General features: G+C 38.5%; 1 protein-coding gene across 7 annotated transcripts in view; it reads right to left on the reverse strand.

Moving 5' to 3' along the window:
- The window catches only part of ARMC8 (armadillo repeat containing 8), a 62934-nt gene that overhangs the window by 34202 nt on the left and 7229 nt on the right, over positions 1-21503 (reverse strand). For 4 of the 7 annotated variants that reach the window (XM_080604143.1, XM_080604145.1, XM_080604144.1 and 1 more), the window contains exon 3: positions 12307-12378. The exons of the other annotated variants lie outside the window; for them this stretch is intronic. In XM_080604143.1, the coding sequence (XP_080460269.1) occupies positions 12307-12378 (72 nt within the window). The remainder of the gene's footprint in view (positions 1-12306; positions 12379-21503) is intronic. 7 annotated transcript variants of the gene reach the window in all.

Raw genomic sequence — 21503 nt, forward strand, 5'->3', positions numbered from 1 at the left:
TTTTAGATTACATTGGTAGCACCCGAAACACAGCAGAGGTCACCAAACACTTTCAGTATAAATCTGAGTCTCACAAAGAGCCCAGAGAATAACCAGATTCCTACCTTGTACCAGCACAAAAGATAATCACTTTAAGATCGGCATCGTTTATAAGATCCATTTAACTAAGGGTTCCCTCATTACAAGTCTCAGCAGAACTGTAACAGGTAAGATGACTTGGACATTAACATACAATCTTCTATGTATGCAAGATACACAGTCACTTTTCTAGATTTATTGTGCGAAGATAGGAATAGTCTCAGTGTAGTAAGGAACTGCTCTGTCTAGTTTGAAAGGGTCTCTTCTAAAACCAGGCAATACACCAAAGCCTTCTCCCAGAGCACAAAGGCACCAGTCAACATCCATCCCATTGCTGAAGGGGAAAGAATTAGCTACTCAGATGAACAGACCCCTGAACAAAATCCTCTCAGAGCTGATTGCCTAAATCAAAGGCAAGTGAAAAAATAACCAGAAATACAGTAGCTAAATGCAATTTAGGAACACAGGACTGGAAAGGGCCGATTAGGGAAGTGCCATTGGCCCCACACAAACAGGTACACAGAAGGGTATCTTAAAACACCCACTCCACATGCTTCCCTCCTACACAAGGCAGAACTGCTTCTTAGAATCCCTTAAGTTCAAAACCTAAAATAAGAGGCCAACAGACAAAACTACATCATGTTAGAGGAATAGAGCTGAGATCAAAGGTCTCTTCAATACCTAGAAGCAGGATATGCATTGTCTCAAACTATCCCAGGAAGCAGATCACCTAACAAGGTCCTGGAGAACTGCAAAACAATCATCCAGTTTTGCTAATAATTTTTTGAATGAAAAATTAGCAGGTGTGCAATCCAAAAGTAATCTGCTCTGCCCTAAATGCAGGTTAAATACTAACAAGGAAGATAAGGTTATTCTAGTGTCACCCAAAGCACCACTGCACCCTTTTTCAGATGTAGCTAATCTAACAGTGGAAAAAAGCTCTAAAACATGAATACAAATTGCAAAAACAGTAATTCCATCCTTCAGTTAGCATGTGTGATGTAATCAACTCAAATACCTTTCCTCCTTTCAAATTCTTTCAGATTCAAAGAATCAGACTGGTGTGAATTCAGCATAGCATACATTTCAGAATCACTTCTGGTTTTTTAATCTGCTCCTTCCACACATGGAACAGATGTAAAAGGAATAAAGGTTCCATGTCCCCACTGTTTTATCTGAAAGATCATTTACTCTTGATGTTTAGAAACTGATCTGAATTTCTTGTATAAATCTCTATTCCTACTTTATATCAAGTTTGCATTGCATGCATATTATCCCTTCATATATATATATAAACCTTCTCATTTCTTACAGGGAACAGTTAACAGTCACCTTTCCTGGAGCACTTTGGCCCCAAGTGGCTCGGTGTAGCTGATCTGCCATAAGGTTTTCACTTCACTCTGGGCACCTCTTTAACATCAATGGAACAAAGCATGTAAAAAAAAAAAAGGCTCAGATTATCCGTTGTTACACAGCACACCTCACATAACACTTGGGCAAACTCCAACTGTGCCTATGTGATCGGCTTCTAGAAAAAGAACAAAAAATATACTTTAGCCAATTACATTACATGCTTCTAAAACTAAAAATTCTGGCGCTGTCTTTGAAGTATCAGCTGTGCAATGTTCAATATAAAGATTAGTGCTGTTTCTGAAAGACCAGGAAAGAAGTAAAATACATAATTAAGGTTATGCAAAATTATCAAAAGAATAAAAGCATCTCACTCCCAATCCTAATATGACAGAATAACCTTGTGTTACTATTACTTCTCTGTAGACAGCTGCTTTTGATCTAAGCCTTCTAGGTCAGGGAAGAATTGCCAGGAAACAGAAGCTTCTTTGGTAAAATCCAAATGCACTGAGTGATGCTGGCTAAAACTGATCCTTGAAGAGAGGTCTTTTTGGACACTATGGTACTATATGGACAGCGCAATCCCATCTACTGTTCTAATTGATATTCTCAAATTGCAAAGAAAAACTCCAAATCTCTTACAGAAAAAAAAATTGACAGGAGTTGCCATGAGCAGATCAGAAGATGAGTAAGTTCTTTGCAGTAACCTGTACAGCTGTTTTAACACCCAAGACTTGACTTTATTTGACGGTTTCTGGCTTACACACACACACACACACTTAGCAAACATGTTGCAGTGCAGTTTTCAAAATATTCTACTAGTAACTACACTGCTAAGAAACAATTACACATCTTGTATGATGTGTAGCACTTCACGACAAGTTTGGCAATTTTTTTCCCATTATTATTTAAACAGCAAGCTGAAAGATTCAACTTCAAATAGTCGGGGCATTTAGAAAATACACTTACAACAACCAACCCAGACCAGCCAGGAACAGAAATTAGCAAGGACATATGCATAATCTTCCATCTCAGCACAGGGAGTAGAGAGTAAAAAGAAAAGCCTGTTAACATTCAGCTTCAGGTATAAGTAGTTTATTTTTTATATGTATTTTATAATTATTTTAAATGATTTAGTACGTAAGAAATACCTTAAGTCTTGCTAAAATTAATTCCTACTGCTGTCACTATACTCTCTCAACCTGCTCCTTCAAATGCAGAAACATCAGAACTCTCACGGACTGAAGGTGTAAGACGTAGCCAGGCTCACATACAGCCCATGCTGCAGTACGATGCATTTATGATGCAGGAGCACAAAACTGACTCAGTTTAATTCAGCATGTATAGAACAGAAATGGTGCCATCAAGCAAACGAAACAACTTCCAAAATGGGACTAAAGGCTCCATCCTCCCTAAATCCACAACCATACCCCAAGACAAACGTGCCTGCAGCATGCTGTAAGGTGGGTTGTTTTTTATAGACTGAAATAGGAAATAAGGAAAATATTCGTCAGAATGCTGGGGCAAAGCCAATTTTAAACAGCATCCCTCCCCTTCCCCTGTGGAGGAAAGCTTACCCACTACTACAAACCACTATTAAAACTTGGAGACATGTTGAGTTTCTGTTTGGAATCATCTGAAACACTTTTGTTACAGGTTAAAAAAAAAAAACTAATCTTAAATAAGGTATTTAAGACAGTAAAGAAGCCAGTCTTTTCATTGATTATTTTCTAACATAAGCAGCCACTCAACAAGACACTGAGTTGTCTGGGGAATACAGGGAGACTTCTCTGATGTAACCATTGGTAAATACGCAGCCACCTGCTAATTGGATAACATCAGTATCTGACACTTTTTTCTCCTGAGAGAGTGTGTGTGTGCGTGTGAGTGTGTGTATGAAAAAAGCTTTCAATAATCTAGACCTCAATTTAGAAATGCAAAAGTATTTCCTTCCATTTTCAGTAATAATGTCCTGAAAAAAATGCTGAGATGCATCTCTGTACATATCACACCAATAACTTTCTTGGATTATTAATTATTAATTAATAATTATTGATAATCAATCTGTTCCTTGTACACAAAAATGACCAGTCAGACCCTAAAACATTCACTTCTATTTTTTCTTAAAGGAAGTTTTACAAAATCCAAAAGCGGGCTTAATTCTGAAGGCTGTTCTCTTACAAAGAACATAATTGCTGTTTTCTTTCCCATTAACACTCCGCACTTGGAGCAGATGTGTGAAAATGAAACATGCTGACTATAATCTATGGTCTCTGCGTTTAAAATAGAAGTACTTAACTCAGCTTTATAATTAGTGAGATGAAAATTTAAATTCAGATTTTTACATACAATAAGTTTTTGAAATATTAATAATATCCTTTCCTATATCTTTAAAATATGCTTGGGTTTCAATTTAGGGTTTCCACAGAACTAGACATCCATATTATAACACTTTGTGTTATTTTCTTTTAAAGAGAGAACTGACACCAAGTAATACCGAAAATCAACAAGGTAAATGACAAACTGTAGAATTATTAAAGAATTCAGATGAAGAGAACCCATATAATTGGTAAAGATGAAACTATGCATTAGTAAACCACCGCTAAACATTACAGACAAAGACTGCATCCTTTTATTGTGACAGGAACACAACCCTTGACTGGTTTGCTGTTTCCAGGGTCTGGCACAGACGAATTCAGCAAGGACACAGATTTGTAATCCATTCCTCCCGTGTATATAGATTAAAAGGATAAAAAGGTAGAAAAATAGCATGTATATGTAGGGAGAAAAAGAATGTTACAATTCAGATTTTGGAGATTTAGAAAAACAAAGTAGTGGGGTACTTGTCTTATCTCCAGCTACAGGTGTTGGTGTAAGGCTCAGAAACAGAAGTAGCCAGCCATTTGACTCCCACTGAACGTGGAGGAAAATACTGGAAAAAGGCTCTGCTAGAATCACCATGATTCATTTTTGTAGAGCCTGAGAGCTTCAGGAGATACTGAGAGCATGGGAGATGCAAAAAGGTGCTAACATTCTTGTTGACTCACTCTTCAGCCAGCGATCCCCCACTAAAACTCATCTCGATGGGACAGAAAATGAAATTAAGCCTAATGGGAAGATGTTGCAACATCTTCGTGAATGTTAATCCAAGGCTTCTGCTAGGTAATTTAGAACACAGTATTTGGACTTTTTCAAGTTTCTAGAAGGTTTCCCTAATCTAAAGTTTATACAGAACACAATTTCTTCCATCCCTGCACTTTTAAGAGCAATACATTAAAGCCTCTTTCTCAGCTGTCAGTAAAGGTACCCAGGCAATTGTAACTAAATGAGATAGGACAGTAAATCCAGCCAGAGAGATACATCAATGAACGTCATGAACAGCTACACCTAGGAACTGCAAATAAGGTCAGCTGGAGGCACGATTTATTTCGAACAACTGACAGGGATTCATCTAGGAAAATCATGCAATATTCTAGGCATTAAGGAGAAAACTTTTAAAGAATGTAGCTGCTGAACAAACGATAACTACAGCAGCTTAGCAAGGGAGATAAGCAGTTCATATTTTCCTTCCTTTTGAAGATAATTGATATGGGGGCATTGCATCAGAGTTGTTCACCAGAAGACACTTGTGTGATTTAGACCTCATCAGTCTGCTCTGACACAGACCTCACACAGCTAGCTAAAAATAATGGAAATTTCTACTCTCTGACATTCCATTCCACTTACAAGTTGTCACAAAAATCTCCGAAGTTCTTAAAATACCTGCCAAAGAGATGGTGAAATTCAGCTGTTAGTAACAGATAGAACGTTTTCAGCACTTCATCAAACCCCATAAGCAGGCATGTGGAAAAAGAGCTCAGGGTAATAAGCATTCAAGTTATAGTACCTTGTATCTCAAGATCTTTTAATTCAAGTGACTGTTTATCATCTCTAGACCAGTTCTGGTGAAGTATCACTTTGGTAACACAAACACTTAACTGACACGTGGATTACAGAGAAAAATACCCTTCTACTTCTACAAGGGGATGTATTACGACGTTGCAAGTGGTAGGGAAGTAAATTGCCAATAAAGTTTCTCTTTTAGGAACAAAATAAAGTCTCAGCTTAAAGCTCCAGTAACTTCTTGCAACATTTAGACATCTTCACTTACATTAATATTGCATGATTTTTTCCCCTGTAAGAATTATGTAAATTCGATCAAATTTGATTTTTGCTGACAATTAAATCCAGTACTGGAGAACTGTAATACCTACCAGACTGTATGAAGTCGGAACTAAAGAAAAAAACATTTTTCATGTAAGAGTAAATAAGGACTAGGATCAAGTTCTTCTTACCCTAATGATCAGTTTCTTCCAAAAATGACTGCAATATGAAATAGCAAGAATTATTTGCTTTTTTATAACATGAATTAAGTTACGTTTGACTCTTCATTCATCTGTGTTTTGAAATTCCTCATTGTATATAAAAATGGCTAAACCATATTTCTACTCCATATGATAGCATCTGTCCACCATTCGGTATTTGCACATGAAGGGATATCAAGAATAGGTTCTTGAATACTTTTTATAGATTTGACTCTTACAGCTCCTTACAAACAGATTCCAAGAGATATCACAAAACTAATTTTGCATGTGTTTTTTTTTAATAAAAAACTGAATCTTAAAATTCCAATTAAATATCACAATTTAAAGGATGTCATTAGAAGTATTACAATGCCCTTTTTCTTACTACAAAAGACATTCAGAGACAGAAGGCTATGAAGCTCTTAAAAAAAACAGCTCTAATACAATTCTGCTGACTATGAATATTTGCCTTGACTCACATGTACTTTGCAGCAGGGTTAGAAGAATACCTTGTTCCAGTTACACATACCTCTCAGGGTGAGAGTTATTCCTCGTAGAGAGAGGTACAATTATGTAGATAGGCCCTGACTCCTGAGTCGCGTTGAAGAAAAAAGCAGGGACAACAACGGCAGCCCTATTAGGGCCTCTGCTCTCCACACCTTTTACCACCCTAGTGTGGGGAAGGTGTTACAAATACCAGCACCACAGATGAAGCTCCTTCACCCAAGCGCACAAGCCGCTAGGTCTTGCCACAGATCCCCACCCCATGGAGTACCTGACACAGGAAATCCCAAAGTGCAGCCAGGAACAGAAAAAGCCATCAGGAAACAGCTATGCCCTGCCCTCCTAGGGATGTCTATGAAGTTTGGACAAAATACCTCATTAACATATATGAGGAGCCTGGTAATACTGTGTCCAAGCATAGTGCCCAAGTTCTTGCATGGAAGCTGGTAACATACCAGAGATCATGAATGTTTCAAAAGATGTGCCCAGCTGGTAACTGGTACAGCTCTTACTGGCCCCACCAGCAGCGGGCACGCAGTACAAGCGGACCTGAACGCCTTACAACTTCCGCGCGGTCAGCAGACAACTGGTGGGAACTGGGGATCACAGAACCAGAGCTGCGAGGGATCTTGACACATCCTCTAGTCACTGCCCTATGTTCGAGGCAGGATCACCAATCATTAGGTCATTTGAAGTTACCATCTTGCTTGTTTTTCAACAATTTAATTCCTGGAGACTTACCACACTGTCACCAACTGCAGCCCTTGCATGCTGCAGAGTACATATACTTCTCTACTTCTATGGGGCTGCCATACAAGTCCAATTTACCACCCAAAACACACAAAAATAATATTGCTTGATTCACATCTGTCATTTAACATTTCTAGAGATGCTCTTTCTCTAGTCCTTGAACTAGAAATCCTGCTTCACAGGTCTGCAGGAGCAACTGCAGGCATGCTTTATCCTCTCATGCTTAAGAACGGTTCAGATTTTTTTTCTCTTTCACAAATGGTGTTGCACAGATAAATTACACAGGAAGGAGTTGCAGTCTCCTCTCTATAAAAGGGGTAGACATTCCATAATGAGGTTTCTTCTCTCCTGTCCATATCATGAAACTAACTGGCTGCTCCCTTCTCCCCTCCTCACAGCAAAATGAGATTGGGATGGGTAGGAAATCTAGAAAAGACCCAAAGGTACAGTTTTTCATATTTTTATAAATGTACTGAATGCTGATAACGTATGTATTATTCATAAGAACTGGCAAATATTCATAAGAACTGGCAAATATTCTTCATCCTTCATCAAGGAAAACACTCTGCAGCTAATGAGGGTTTTTTCTTTTAATTCTTTAAAAAAGAAGCTGAGAAAATAAAGCATCAGATACAAAAATAGTCAAAAGTAGACACCATTTACCATCAGTCACACAGAGGTTAAATACTTCTCATACCAGTTACCACCATTCACCTCTTTCTACTTTACAGATACCAGAACTTTTCCAACAAAACGACTTTTTTGTGTTTGTGTAGCTATTTAAGATTAGAAACTAGAAAGGATTCAACAAATTATTGCTGAACCTAGTTGTATTTGTCTAGTAACCCATCCTTCCACTGCCTTGAAAAGAGAAGTTTGCTCTCTGAAATAGTTCAATGTTTTTACTACCCAATGTACAATGAAGAAAAAATGTCACACCTACGCATGGTAACTCCTCATCCACTATTGTGCTGTTCCTTCTTTACTGAAATTCAATACTGGATTCATGGATCGCTGCATATCTCCAAAGGTGGCTGAGAGAGCTTCAGCCTACAGCCATTTTGGAATAGAACTGTATGCAATACTGCTGTTTCTAATCCGAACCAGCCAGCAATTAAAAAGAGATTTGCATGACCACATGAACCAAGCACAAGATATATACTTGCCTGAATACATCTTTCTTTCGTCTTGCTTGAATACATCTTTCGTGCATAATTTCAGCATATAAAGTTATGAATTAAGGAATCAAGACTTTAAGAGAAACCACATTCCTTGCTCACAAGGGAGCGTTACCTTACCTTATCTAGCTAACGATGGATTTAGAGCCCACTACTGAGTCATGTGCTAACAACTCCTGTCTGTACCGGAGATGGTCCTGTCAAGCAGACACTTGCATTCCAACAGTTAGAGGATGGCCAGTCCTTTAGTAGTAGTATTATAAAGGACACTAATTAAAAGAACTCCTAGAGGGAGTACCTGAATTCAAGGACAACCCCAAGCAAAAAACATATATGTAAAAGCAGTTCATCATTAAATCCTATCACAGAATCACAGACTGGATGATATTGGAAGGGACTTCTAGTTCAACCCCCTGCTCAGCCCGAGATCAACTAGAGCACACTGCTCAACATCTCAGCCATGAGGCCAAGCTTTCCAGGACACAAACAGACATAATTTCTAGGTGTTAAACTAAACTAGTAGTTGATATATGCACAAATGTCATCCCTAAATACCCAAGCATAGGAAATGTGATGCTTATCTTCTAATTAAAGAGGTTTTTTTTGTTTTGACTAAAAATGTTATCTGACATTTATCTGAGTAACTCCAAGAAAAGCTTTAGGTAACAGGGTGGTCTTTCACTCCACAGTTCTGCACCTGCTCCCACAGTGAAAGTACACCATATTCCAGTATGAAGAGTATACAAGATGTGGAGGGTGCTCTTCTGCTTCTTAGGTTATGTGCAAGAATGGCAAGATACCTGGATCATCCTGTTACATACTTAAGCGAGAATCTTTACATCAAAGATTTACATCGAAGAATGACACCTAAGGTACAGGGGAACTCAAGTGGCAGGGATATGATTTTCAGCCTGAATTCAACTGCAAACAAACGTTTTTCTCACCTCTATTGACTTCACCAGAAAGGGGGGTTGATAACAGCCCACAGAGGACTGGGAACCAGCAGCACTACAGACTAACTGCTACTAAGTTAATGTTGCTTCACTAAGTCAGAAGTCCGATCAAGATAGCTTACAAAAAAAAAAAATCTACATTTGAACTGGAAATTTCCAATGATTTTCCTGAAATTAAGGACACAAAAGTAACTGACAATAAGCTCTGAATACTGAACTTGGATTCCAAAGAGGTGTTTGGCATTTTGATAGGCACAAAAGTTCAGCGTTTGTTTTTATAAAACTGTCAAGTGAAGAAGTACACCAGTAATTGGGATTTTCTCAGTCCCTGCAAGTGCTCATATAGAGCAGAATGAAAAAAAAAAATTGAAAATAATTGAAGGACAGTACAAGAAATAAACCATCTTCAGGAAAAGCTGACTTTGTATATGGTTTCTAAGCCAGCTTGCCACTGGAAGAACTAGATCTTTTGGCATTAAAATATTTTCTCCCCTGAACTTTAGCAATTCTATTTTCTATAAACAGTAACAATTTCAAAAAGTAAAATTTCTCAAGTCCTGAAAGTAGTGCCTGAGGCCAGCATCTCAGAAGGATGTAAAGGAATAACTTAGGGCAATGCTTCATTCTGTATAGAGGAAGAGATACAGAAAATCATTCCATAAGAAACAAAATCCACATACAGGCTGGCTTTATCTACATTCCTATCACCTAAGACCACATCGATATATACATCTGTACAGTTCTTAATACAAGAGTGCCCAGACACAACAATTGCGCTTAATGCAATTTTGAGAGCTATTTTTAATAGCTTTTGTTTCTCTTAGCACCATCTTCAGAACAAATGGTCAGAAAGTGACCGCAGGTCAGACTGACCTTCAAAGGTACAAAGCAAACGCCATTTCCTATGTGGATATACGTCTCTTCCTAAAGACGACACCACTCCACAGTCAGCTTACGGACACAGGAGGCCACTGACCCAGAATGGGAGTGATTCAGCTACTCTGCACCAGTAATTCCTTCCTGTATGGAGATCTTGGAAGGACTTCACATTTCTTTCCAACCAAGTAGCAGCCTGATACATTAAAGCAGATATTGCTCGTACAAACCATTAGTATTTGGCCTGATTTCAAACAAAAGATACTTCCTTGACTTGTTTCCAAACCTCATATGGATCTGTTCTAGTATATGAACATGCTGCTTTCTTTTGCACCAAGTGACAGAAATATGAAGGCGTGCTTTGGATCAAAATGGTCTCTTCTCACCACATGAAAACTTCCTGCAGGAACACTTGGGGAGGCAGGGAAGAGAAAAAGAAATGTGTAAACAAGTAGTAGAGCCCCAGGACAAAGCAGTAGCAGCTGAATTATAAAAATCCCACACTGTTACAGAAAGGAATCAGCTTTCCTTGGGAGACTGCAATCTAACTATGAGAAAGTGTGTAGTTAGCTTTGCAGAGGAGACTTAAAGCAAAGGATGCTAGCTTCCTTATACCTATTCTTACTGGGGAGAAGTTTGACTTTGCAGATTGGAATTACAAAGATTCCTGTACTCACAGTTCCATTAGCCATTTAATGAATTAGAAAGCTTGTCAAACACCCAATGAATTCCCACTGTCTTGTTAGAGGAAACAGGAATTCTCCAGTACAAATGGTCTGTAATCTAAGTCTGTCTGAAACACCCCAAGGAAATTCTACAGCCTTCAGAAAGGCACCTGCAGGTGGACAAAGCCACAAGTTTTAGCCAGTGAGAATCGTCTTTTCTCACAATATCATGGTCGATTTATGTTCTTTTGTACACCTATTCTGAAAAGCCTTGACGTAAGAATCGGTGCCATTTGAGGATAACTTGTACAGAACTGAACACAAGCACGACCATTTACTTTTTAAGATGTTTCCAACACAGTCCCTTCTTTGCATTAATAGGTTAATCATATAATTCACTTGCACAGCCAGAAGATATTAACAGAAAAAACCTTCTGGATTTTCACTATTGGACATAGAACAACCAAAAGGAGAAAGTAAGATAACTGAAGGAACATGAAGTCCTACAAAATTTAAGAAAAGGTGGATTCTAGATTTGCAAGTCAGAGATCCTCTGTTTTTAAAACGGGAACCACAAGAATAAATGTCAGTCACAAGAATCCCACAGGGCCTGTTGCAGAAAAAAAAAATCCTTAAACTTTGCATAAGCTTTAGCAAATGCCCACTTTGATCTTTACATCTTGGGTCAAGTCTTCTCTTTGCCTGCTTACATTTGGTCAAAACAGAAGATAATCCACCAGGTTTTGGAGAGTAGTTTCCCCACAGCTAATCCCTAGAGAATTTAAAGGGCTAGCCTTAACACAAAACTCAGTCTGTAAATGAGAAGAAGATATTCCCTGCAAACTAAGTGCATCTTTTGACAAGCCAGAAGAAGCTGCCTCAAGCAGGACAGTTTGAGACCAAGTTGCCGTTTAAGCAAAAGGATCATCAGTAGGTCCCATACTATTAGCACAAGTAATGCACTGTTCCATGTTTTCCTTCGCCGTGGCTGCAAATTGTAGCTGAAAGAAAGCTGGAGGAGAAGAGGAGTGAAATGAAAGCTGTAGTAAGCAATTCAGTAGCTAAAGTTACCTGTTAAATTTGTACTATTGGAATCAGGATCCAGAAAGTGTTAATGTCAGCTGAAGCAGTAATTCAGCAACAAAGCATGATCAATGGCTTTTAATCCTTTGATGCAGGTGAAGAAGAGAAGCAAATTATCTCAGATGCTTATTAATATTTTTAAATTATACTTTAAACAACCTTACACATTTCCACTTGTGCACTCACCAGGATATTGGCTGCAGAACAGGATTAAGATACAACCACTTTCATCCATCATTAATGTTATCAAAGTTGAAAAACAGATTTAATTCCTGAACTGATAAAGTTTAATAAAAAAGACCAAGACTACTTTAAGGAACTCTATGAAATTCTAAAATAAAAGCATTACTCAACAGCCTGTTCTGTAACACATGAGTTTAACAGATATTTCAAGTCTCTCAGTTACATTATAGAAAGTATGCAGTCAACTACAATCAAAGTTAAAACAAAAAAGTGCCTGTGATCTATGGATCATTATTCCAGACCTGTTGTGAATCAGTGAAAAGGAGAGTAGCAAAGGACATACCTTGGAACTGCTCCCAAAACAATCAAGTTGGCTTTTTGTTTGTTGTTTCCAATTACAGCATTTTTCATATCTCTGTAAATCCAGAAAGAAAAACAAACCCTGGTAAATTATGCTGAGGTACTGAGGGCTTAATCTATAGAATTTACTATTTCCATGAAGGCTTATCAAGTACCCTTTCACATCTTCATGTTGCACCTACAGGACTGTGCTCCAGTGCAGTTTCCACAGCCCACAGCCACATACCCCAGAGCTCTGGGATTCCATTACGTCCCAGCTTATGCAAGTAAGCAAAATCCCAAACTATCTCACATGCACACCAGACATAAAGAAGTCTCATTATTGAGCAAAATTAGACAGACTGGTTCTTTGTGCCCATTTATTCACTAGACTTCTAAAAGGGAAATATATATATAGCTTGGGGAATCAAATGTTGATAATTTCAAGTATTAATTGAATACTCTACTGGGTGCAGGAATAGACAAGTAAAAAAAAAAAGGAGAAAAAAAGGAGAAAAGTTTTCATTCTCTTCTCACCACAGGCTTTGGCAATTTCAGCAGGACACCTAAGCATCTGTATTTCAAAATCCCAGAAGCAAAGCTGAAACAAAAGCATTTCCCTATCTGAGCATTAAAGGTAATCATACTATGGTAAATGAGCAAGAGGAGCATTTTGGAAAGTGAACACTGGTTCTGCACATTATCAAGTCCTATGAAAACGCGTGGTTTGCAACCTTATTGTTCAGAAATCTGTTACTATATGCTAAAAAGCATCACCACCTTCTAAAAGTATTTTCCCCTAAATGTGAACGCATTGAGCATATATGAACATCCAGAGAATCTGAAAGAAAGCTAGCAACTTATGACCAGTTTCAGGAAAATCAAGATGACATTTCTAGGAAACCTTCTAGCTGTAGGAACCTTTATAATATAAACTACAGGGAGGGGAGGGGGGAACAGTCCAAATTAAGATAATTCTTTACCAAAATAACAAAAAGTTGCAAAATTAATAATCACTGGCTAACCTATGCCTATAATTCATTCAAATAATTTGGAAACTTTAGTGATTGCTTTAGTTAGGGCATATTGTTGCCATTACATCACTTTGACTTGCTGTCTGCAAATCTTAAGAGACTTAGGGCAGCCCTGTTCTTTAAGATCCACCCTGGCCTGCATGAACATACCACTAACAGTTCTTAAAAGTTTCACTGCAATGAGCAGTTGGCCCAAGCATTCAGCTCACTTCATGCGTTCTAAAGAGCTTCTTGGTCAAGGCAGGCAATATCTGGACTGGTGTAAACACAACCTATACAAACCTCAATTAGTAAAAGGTAATTGACCGTTCTTCCTGAAGTATTTCTCCTTGTGACTCACTCTCCTGTTGCATCCAGTTACAGAGCTGCAGAAGAGTGCTCCAGGAATTTTAAGCAAAAGGAAGCAAGCTAAATTCTCAAGTTTGGCCAGAGATCCTGGAGTCCCAGCAAAGGAGCAGCTCTGAAAGCAGACTGAACTCCACACTGCAGTTCAGTGTAACTCTTGAAACAGGCAGAGGCATGAAGCTACTTGACTTGTCAAGTGAGACATTACTTAATAGAAATCTGCTTACATAGTTTAGTTGTATACAGCCGGATATCAGTAGAGAACATTGGACTATCCTGTTACATCTCCCCTAAGTTTGGTGAGTTTGTACCTCATGACAAGAGATAGAGAACAAAGAGGAAAATTAGATGACTGGCTAAGCTGGAAATCCCCAAAAAATTAAGGAATTAACTTGAAGGCTGCATGGAACTCAGAAACTGTACATCAGTGGTTTCTATGCTGAAGGTTTGATATGAAAGTGTCCCAGTTATTTTTTCAATGTTTTTAAAGTAGAAAAGTAATTTCAAATCAATGGCAAAATCAATGCTCCAGATCTCCGAAAGGAATTTAAACTGTACAACAGATGAGATAGGTTCAGGTACTAAGCTGCTCGGGCCTCTCCAGGGCTACCTAACCTGTTATTCTTAGACCCCAGCTCTCAAAATCATCAGAAAGGCTACATCATGCCACCTACCCATGAAGGCATCTTGAGAAGCAAAAAAGAGAAGGCACTTGCCAAGCACTCTGAAGAATCCTGAAGACAAGAAGCACTCTGAATTGCCAAGCACTCCGTTTTCTGGTGACAGTTCGATGCTCTCCTCAGATGATTTTACACATTTTAGGTGGTGCAAGAGACACAAAAGGGTCTTTTGACAACTTTACGATAGAATAACTTGCTAACTTTATATCCATTTAATACACAACGAGCACTGCTTATTTATTTATATAGGATTTGATTTAGAGACCTGTTCAGAAGTGGCGTGAACACAGCCAAGTTCCATAACACGAATTCAGAGGTTTAGTGAGGTCACAGTCCTAATCTGTAAAGGATTATGAACTGAGATGGAGAAACTCATCTGAAAGTTCCTTCGGAAGGTCATGATGAGTAGACAAGAAATATTGTAAACTTGAGATACCAGACAAATCCAACACAGGTTCAAGCAGTTCCGACTTGCAATCAGGTGAAATACTTTCAAATTGGTAAGCAGACCAAAAACTGTCAGAGGATCACTATGCTTGTGTACATTATGTCTTGGCACTCCCAAGTTACGTGCCACAGCTCTCTCTTCAAATTTGCAACTAATAGAAATGAGTTTATTTAATAGAGAAGAAACCGAAGATACTGAAACCAAAAATACCCCTAGAATTGTGTAACCCAAAGTTGAATAACAGTAGATTTTTATTTGGTTTACTATGAAAAATAATTACACAATTCCATATTCTGTTTTATGGAGATTTTCTGGATCAGCAAGGTAATCTCCATAAGAAGTAAAGAAGTGCCGTGTGCCGTCTTAGTCTACCAGGTCCTTGGTGAATCATGCGCCTTGAAGAATTGAGTGCAACTCCCTTACCTAAAAACATCATCTCTAACAAGTCTGAACTTGACTGACTTCAGATCCAAGAAGACATGAAATTCATCCAAGACAGAACGGTGAAGATCGTTATCTTCAACAAGTGGTAACTAAGAAAGATCAGAAATTTGCAGTCCAAAACTGGATGCTCGCTTTGCTTCCAAGTATCACGCACACTGCTCCCATTTCCTACTGTGAAGAAATCCTTGAAATGAAGGGGGAAGTAAACAGCAGCAAAAACAATTATGAAGGCATGAGAACTTCAAAAGAACAACTAATCTATGGTGATTCTAGGCCTGATCTGTGAGAAGACTGTGATCCAGAAGAGGAAGATACACAAGCTTCCCAATAATCAGTTCCAAGCTTTCAGATAGGTCACCAACCCTACTGCCAAGAGCAGAGCATGAGCAGCTTCAGAAGAAAAAGGTAGATCTTAAGAATATACATATGTAGGTTTCTCAGCCTCATAAAAGGTAGCTTTCCACCCCAAACCATTCTATAGTTCTATACAGTCAAAGACAATGAAACTTCCAGATGAGAGAAGTCATAAGATGCTTTTGAGGTGTTTGTTTTTTTTTTTTTTCCTTTTCCTCTTTTTTTTTTTTTAATATCCTGTGACCTTAAAGTTTCCATTCAAACTAAATTCAAAAACTCATTTAATGAAATAACTCAAAATTCAATTAATTTTAATGCAAAGATGTAAAGTCTGGTAGGTGATTTTCATGCCTACGTTTACTGTAATGCAGTAAAATAATTTACATGAAAAACAATCAAGCAGGGTAAGTAGGTTGCTAGCAATAGAATGTGGTGATGTCCTAACTAATCTCTTGGAAATATTGCTTCCTGAAGTGCTACATCAGCTTTTTCCCCTCTCCTACTGCTTTTTAAATCAATAAGAACGCAGTTTCATCAGTTCAATCCTGTGACAATTCAGTTTAAAGTTATGAAAGTATGTAGAAGCTGGAGAAACAGAAAACCTTGTTTTCTTCTTCCAAACTTTAGAAAAGGGGAAAAAAATATATCAGGTAAGGTTTATCAGCTGTAACAATCTATTGGAACATAGCAACCCAGAAATAATCATCAGTTCAATTAACTTGCTACAAGCAACACTTTCAAGATGCAACGTATGCTAGTTTTGTCAATATATGGTCATGGTATGATTGTTTAAAATATGTTAGAAGTATATTAAACTAAAAAAAAAAAATCTAATTTTCATACAAATGCAGTTGGACAAAAGCTACAAGAGGAACTAATTTGCCAGTTTTGTATGGAGTTAATATACTTTTATTCTGATTCTTAAGGTGTTCTTGTTTAAAAGTACCAGATGTAGCCCACTTCAGAGAAGCAAGAAGCAATAATAAACACAACAATTTGCAAGTAAAATAAAGTCTTTAGGTTTTAATGATTCCTTGCCAATAAAAATTAGTATTATGAGGTGTCTAAGTACTGAGAAAATTAGCATTCTGGGCTGTTGATGTAAATTCTTACTGTAGAAGCAATTTGAAGTGCTGACCTTTGTCCTAAGCAGAAATTACCTAAGTTCAACATCTTCATGAAGTTTATTCTAAGTTTGGGACTCCTCTGACAAAAACACCAGAGGTGCCCTGTAATTAGCTCACAGTTCTCTGAACTGGTGCAAATTAACATCCTAGCTGAGAAAGAGCAGACCTCTAAAGCATTCCTAGCAAGCCTTGAGACCTGTACCTCTTCTGCAAAAGAGATCGTGAGAAAGCAACATGGTACATGAACTCCTCGGTAAGATTTTGTTTCTACCTACCTTTCTAAACACAATAAATCTAGCACAATCATCAGAAGCTTTAAAAATCTTATAGGAAGCCCTGGAACTTTCCTAAATCACCTTCTAGCAATGCAACACCTAAGACCATGGAGCAAGCTAGACTTACTTGGTGAGGAAGAAACAAAAGAAACTACAGAGAAGGGGAAATGAACAGTCTGCATATTTTCTCATCCTGTACGTCTTTTGAAAATAGAGTAGGTAGCCATATTTAGAAGATTCCTACACAGAGAAGAATATCCAACATAAGATGAAAAAATCACAGAAGGAAAAGTAGTCCAAGACACTCTAGGCCAGAGCTTTTACTTCTAATACGCAATAATTACAGAAGATTGTTAGAAGATTAAGTGCACAGAGGAAGCATCCAAAACAATGCACTGTGAGACCAGAAGATTTATCTAGCGGAGACAGATCAAAATTAGAGCGATAGGATGAAGCAAAGCATCCTTCTGGTAAGGTTTTCAAAAACTCAGAATTCAAATATCTGAAAGACATTTGGGATATTGCTAGCGGACACGAGGACAGAGCTAAATTAAGAACTGTCTGCCCCAAGTTCAGAAGAGTTGCTACGTTTCAGTATCACAGAAGCAAATGCTACCTGGAGCAGCTGGACTTGAGACAGAAGCTGTCCAGCCAAGTTGTTTTGACAACTACGCTTTCTCCAGCTTTCAACTCTTCTTCCTTCTCCCTTATTCCCCCTCTCCCATTTTAATGAGCAGATGCAAAATAATCAACAGCAGAAAATAATTACAATTTTCACATGTTAAAATATGTCCGCTATTTGATAGTTAATATCTATGTGGATGCTACCACGGCTTGAACATCTGTTAAATGCCCAACAGGAGAGTTGGTTTCTGTTCTTGTCAGGAAACCTATCTGTATGATCATGATTACTACTCCAACCAGGTAAATAAAATGCTAAAAACTCCTGCCAACTCAAGCAAAGCAAACCACAGAAATCAGAAAAGAGCTTATTTTTAAAGTTAATGATCAGGTTGGGAGGAAAAGTTTCAGTATTTCTAATCTCATTCAAAAAAAATCAGTGTATCAAAAAAAAGACTCAGAAAAGAACAAAGTAGCGCGCACAGACACTTACTGGTACTCAGCTTCTTTGTGTTTTAACACTTGAAACTGTTACACAATTAACAGACCGCGCAAACTAAACAAACTCAACAATGAAACAAGGAAACCCCAAATCCATGGTTGCTCCCAATCTTAATTCTCTCAGACACCACATATAATGTGAGTGCTGTAGAAAAATAGCATATGGCTGTATTTACAGCAATGCAGAACCGTACAATTTAACATAGATAATGCTAAAAGTGATCATTTAATCCATCTTCTCCACATCACAGTGCCAAAATAAGCCTTGAACTCCTCTCTGAGGTATCCCATTTGGAGAGGTAACTTACCTTGTTACAGGTTTTCTTGCCAAGGCAAGTGTCCCACATGGAAAGGTAAGCTGTTTCTAATGACCCCTACCTGCAGTCAGAAACATTCGCACCTGATTCCCACCCTGAATCCATCTCAGGTTCCAGCACTTGCTGCATTTGCACGTGACTGCAGAGTCCTCTCATATCAAATTTTGGCTTCCACATCAGAGCCTAAACCAGTCGATCCAGCAATACGACGCAGAAGCTAGCATAATGACTCCGCACTTTTCACTGCCCAAACTCATTTCAACTCATGTTCCTTTCAAATCTCCAGGTTAACAGGCAAAATGGGAGCTGCTGCTTCTCCCACCTTTCTCAAGCATGTTTTCTTGCCTCATCCTTTGCAATTTTGTTGGTTCTGGCAATAGTGCTACAAGCCGGATGAGATCACTAATCAGCTGAAAAATTGCCTACTTAAATCTGATGCAGCTTCAAACTTCAAATGCTCTAAGTCAGCGGAGGATGGGAGCTTAGCTAGCTTGTTTAGATACTCTTTTTTAAACTGAAAAACCAACAACATACAAACGACGGTTAGTGCTCTGCACCATCCTCATATCAACCTCAGAATCAAACCCCACCACTTAAATAAACTAGGTTGCAACACCAAAGATCATCTGAACAGAAGTGTGGGGGTAACAGCTGCGCTTGAGTAGAACTCTTGGAAACAGGTGCTCTGTTCTGGGACGGAGCAGCCAAGAGCAGCAAAATACTCTCTTCACAGCTGATCTGAAGCAGCAAGACCATCCGAGAAGCACTGCAGTTGCTTCAGACAAATGACCCAAGCTATCAAATATATATCATATATATTCACTCTCTTGGCTTTAGTCTTCTTTCCCATTTCTCCCATTTTAAACCCACCATTCAGTAGCAAAAGAATTTTGTCTACCCCAAGTCATTCACACAGAGAAACCTTAAGTTTTATTCAGTACAGGAAAATACCTTAAAATGGTCCTCAGGTACCTGGTCAGCTGTTCTCAGATGTGCAGTCATAAATTTTGGGTGGCACTGTCCATATCAGCTTAGGCCAGCAATCACCAAAAGATCAACAAAACCTGTTTGTTTGACGTAACTACTACCTACTAGATTATAATCTCAAATCTTTCCTACGTGAAAGTATTGCCTCAATTTTTAGCTCCAAACAGCTTTCAGCTGAGATAGTGTACTGGCATCCATGTACATAGACATGCCTTAAATTTGTTTTTCAAATGGGTGCTGGTAAGTGCTCACTAGGACAAAAATTTATCAATACTCAGCTCTCCCATTTTACATCTGGGGGACAATTTCTGGATGTTTCAGACAATGCATGTTTAAAGCACGTTTTAACAAGTAATTTTACCAGCTACCCCTCCTGTTACCTTTCCATTCCCAAAGGAAAAAAAAAAAAAAAAAGCAAAAATCCCAACATATTTAAATTATCAGTTCATCACTAGCAATAGAGCACACATACTAAAACCATTTTAATCATCTGGCAGACAAATAAATGTAAACAGATTTTTATCCTTTGAATGCCACAAGAAACATTAACCTTTTACAGGGAGATAACCTAAAAGAACATAGTTCCATACTGCAAATTGGAAATGAGCTTGTTTTGAAAGGGAAGTGAACTATTTTTTAAAGTCGATTCTGATCGGTTTGAATCAGAACCTCAGAACAAAAATCAAACACCAGATATTCGGAATCGCAAACTCGGTAGCATTGCTGATTTTACGGCACACATTCCCCTCAAGCCCAACTCCTAGCTCAGTTTAACTCCCACACACACACGCAAAGGGCACAGTGACTACTTCTCCCTCCTATGCCTGCTGCATTTCTCTCTCCCTTACAACCAGCTCTCCTCTATCGATTTGTTAGCCAACTACAAAGTCGAGTTAAACTCTGAATGACCTCAGTATTCAACTGGGCTGAGCTTGAAGTATGCCACTCGAGACCTTTGTGACCAACACTTGCCTGATTTTCTCCAGCTACATCAGCTAGTCTGGTAAAAGTTGCTTCTCTACTCTTACCCTGCTTACAGCATGAAACCATCACAGCAACAACATTGCTACTCTGAAGCTGGCATCAGGAGCGCAGTTTTGGAGAAGACAGCTTTGTGGTCTCTCTGAAAGGCAGAGCCTCAACAGGTTCATTGATCAATGCTCTCTCAGGCTCAGAGTAGCAGCCACAAGGCTCGAGATATTAAACAACCCTACCAGTCTGATGACTTCTAGCCAGATATAATAGGCGTACCTGATTTCCCATAATTTAGCCTACCTCTAGGCTTTAGACCAGGAGTTATGATACAGAATTTATTCAAAAATAATAAAATAAGCAGTATTATGCATTTGTACCTTTTGCTGCATTATAAAGCAAGCCCAAAGGGAGAAAATATCTTATTCTAAGAGAGTATTACGCACTTTTTTTGCCTTTATTATAGCCTCCCCTCTTCTCTCTGTATCTACATTATTTTTCCACCTGACTCTGCAAAATCTATTATATTGAAAACCACTCTTCACAGAACACTACTTAATTCTCAAACAATGTTTGAGGCCCTTTCACTTTCATCCCGTCACTCTGAAAAACGTGCCTAGCTATTACATTCCTCAGCTTACCTCTTGAAAGGGAGGATCAACAAATGGAGTACTGCTCCCGGCTCCCTCTCACCTAGCCCTGCTCAAATTTCCCTGTCAGATTCTGCATCCTAAAGAACAAGCTTTCAATTTCCAAGCCACAAAGAGCCTGTCCCGCAGCTCAAGAAGCATCACCAGAAGACTCAGCAGCCTCTTCCCTCAACAGATGACTGAGGCTACACAAAAACACTTTCATCTACAAGTGATCTAATTTTCCAAGTTCTGACCTGAAAAATGAGACCTGAAAGTTTCCTGCTGCATCTGAACGAGTATATATTTACCACAGAGTACCAAGTCTAGAAGATCGACAGAATTGATTGAAAACGTACAGAAACAAAGCATAACAGGAACCTCTGAAGATCTCTTCTTCTCATGGGGCCATTCTGGTGAAAATCGAGGCAAGGAATATGCAATGAACAAAGCAAGACTCCTGCAGA

This window comes from Anser brachyrhynchus (genome assembly GCF_964034855.1).
Source record: "Anser brachyrhynchus genome assembly, chromosome: 9".
Taxonomy (NCBI): Eukaryota; Metazoa; Chordata; class Aves; order Anseriformes; family Anatidae; genus Anser; species Anser brachyrhynchus.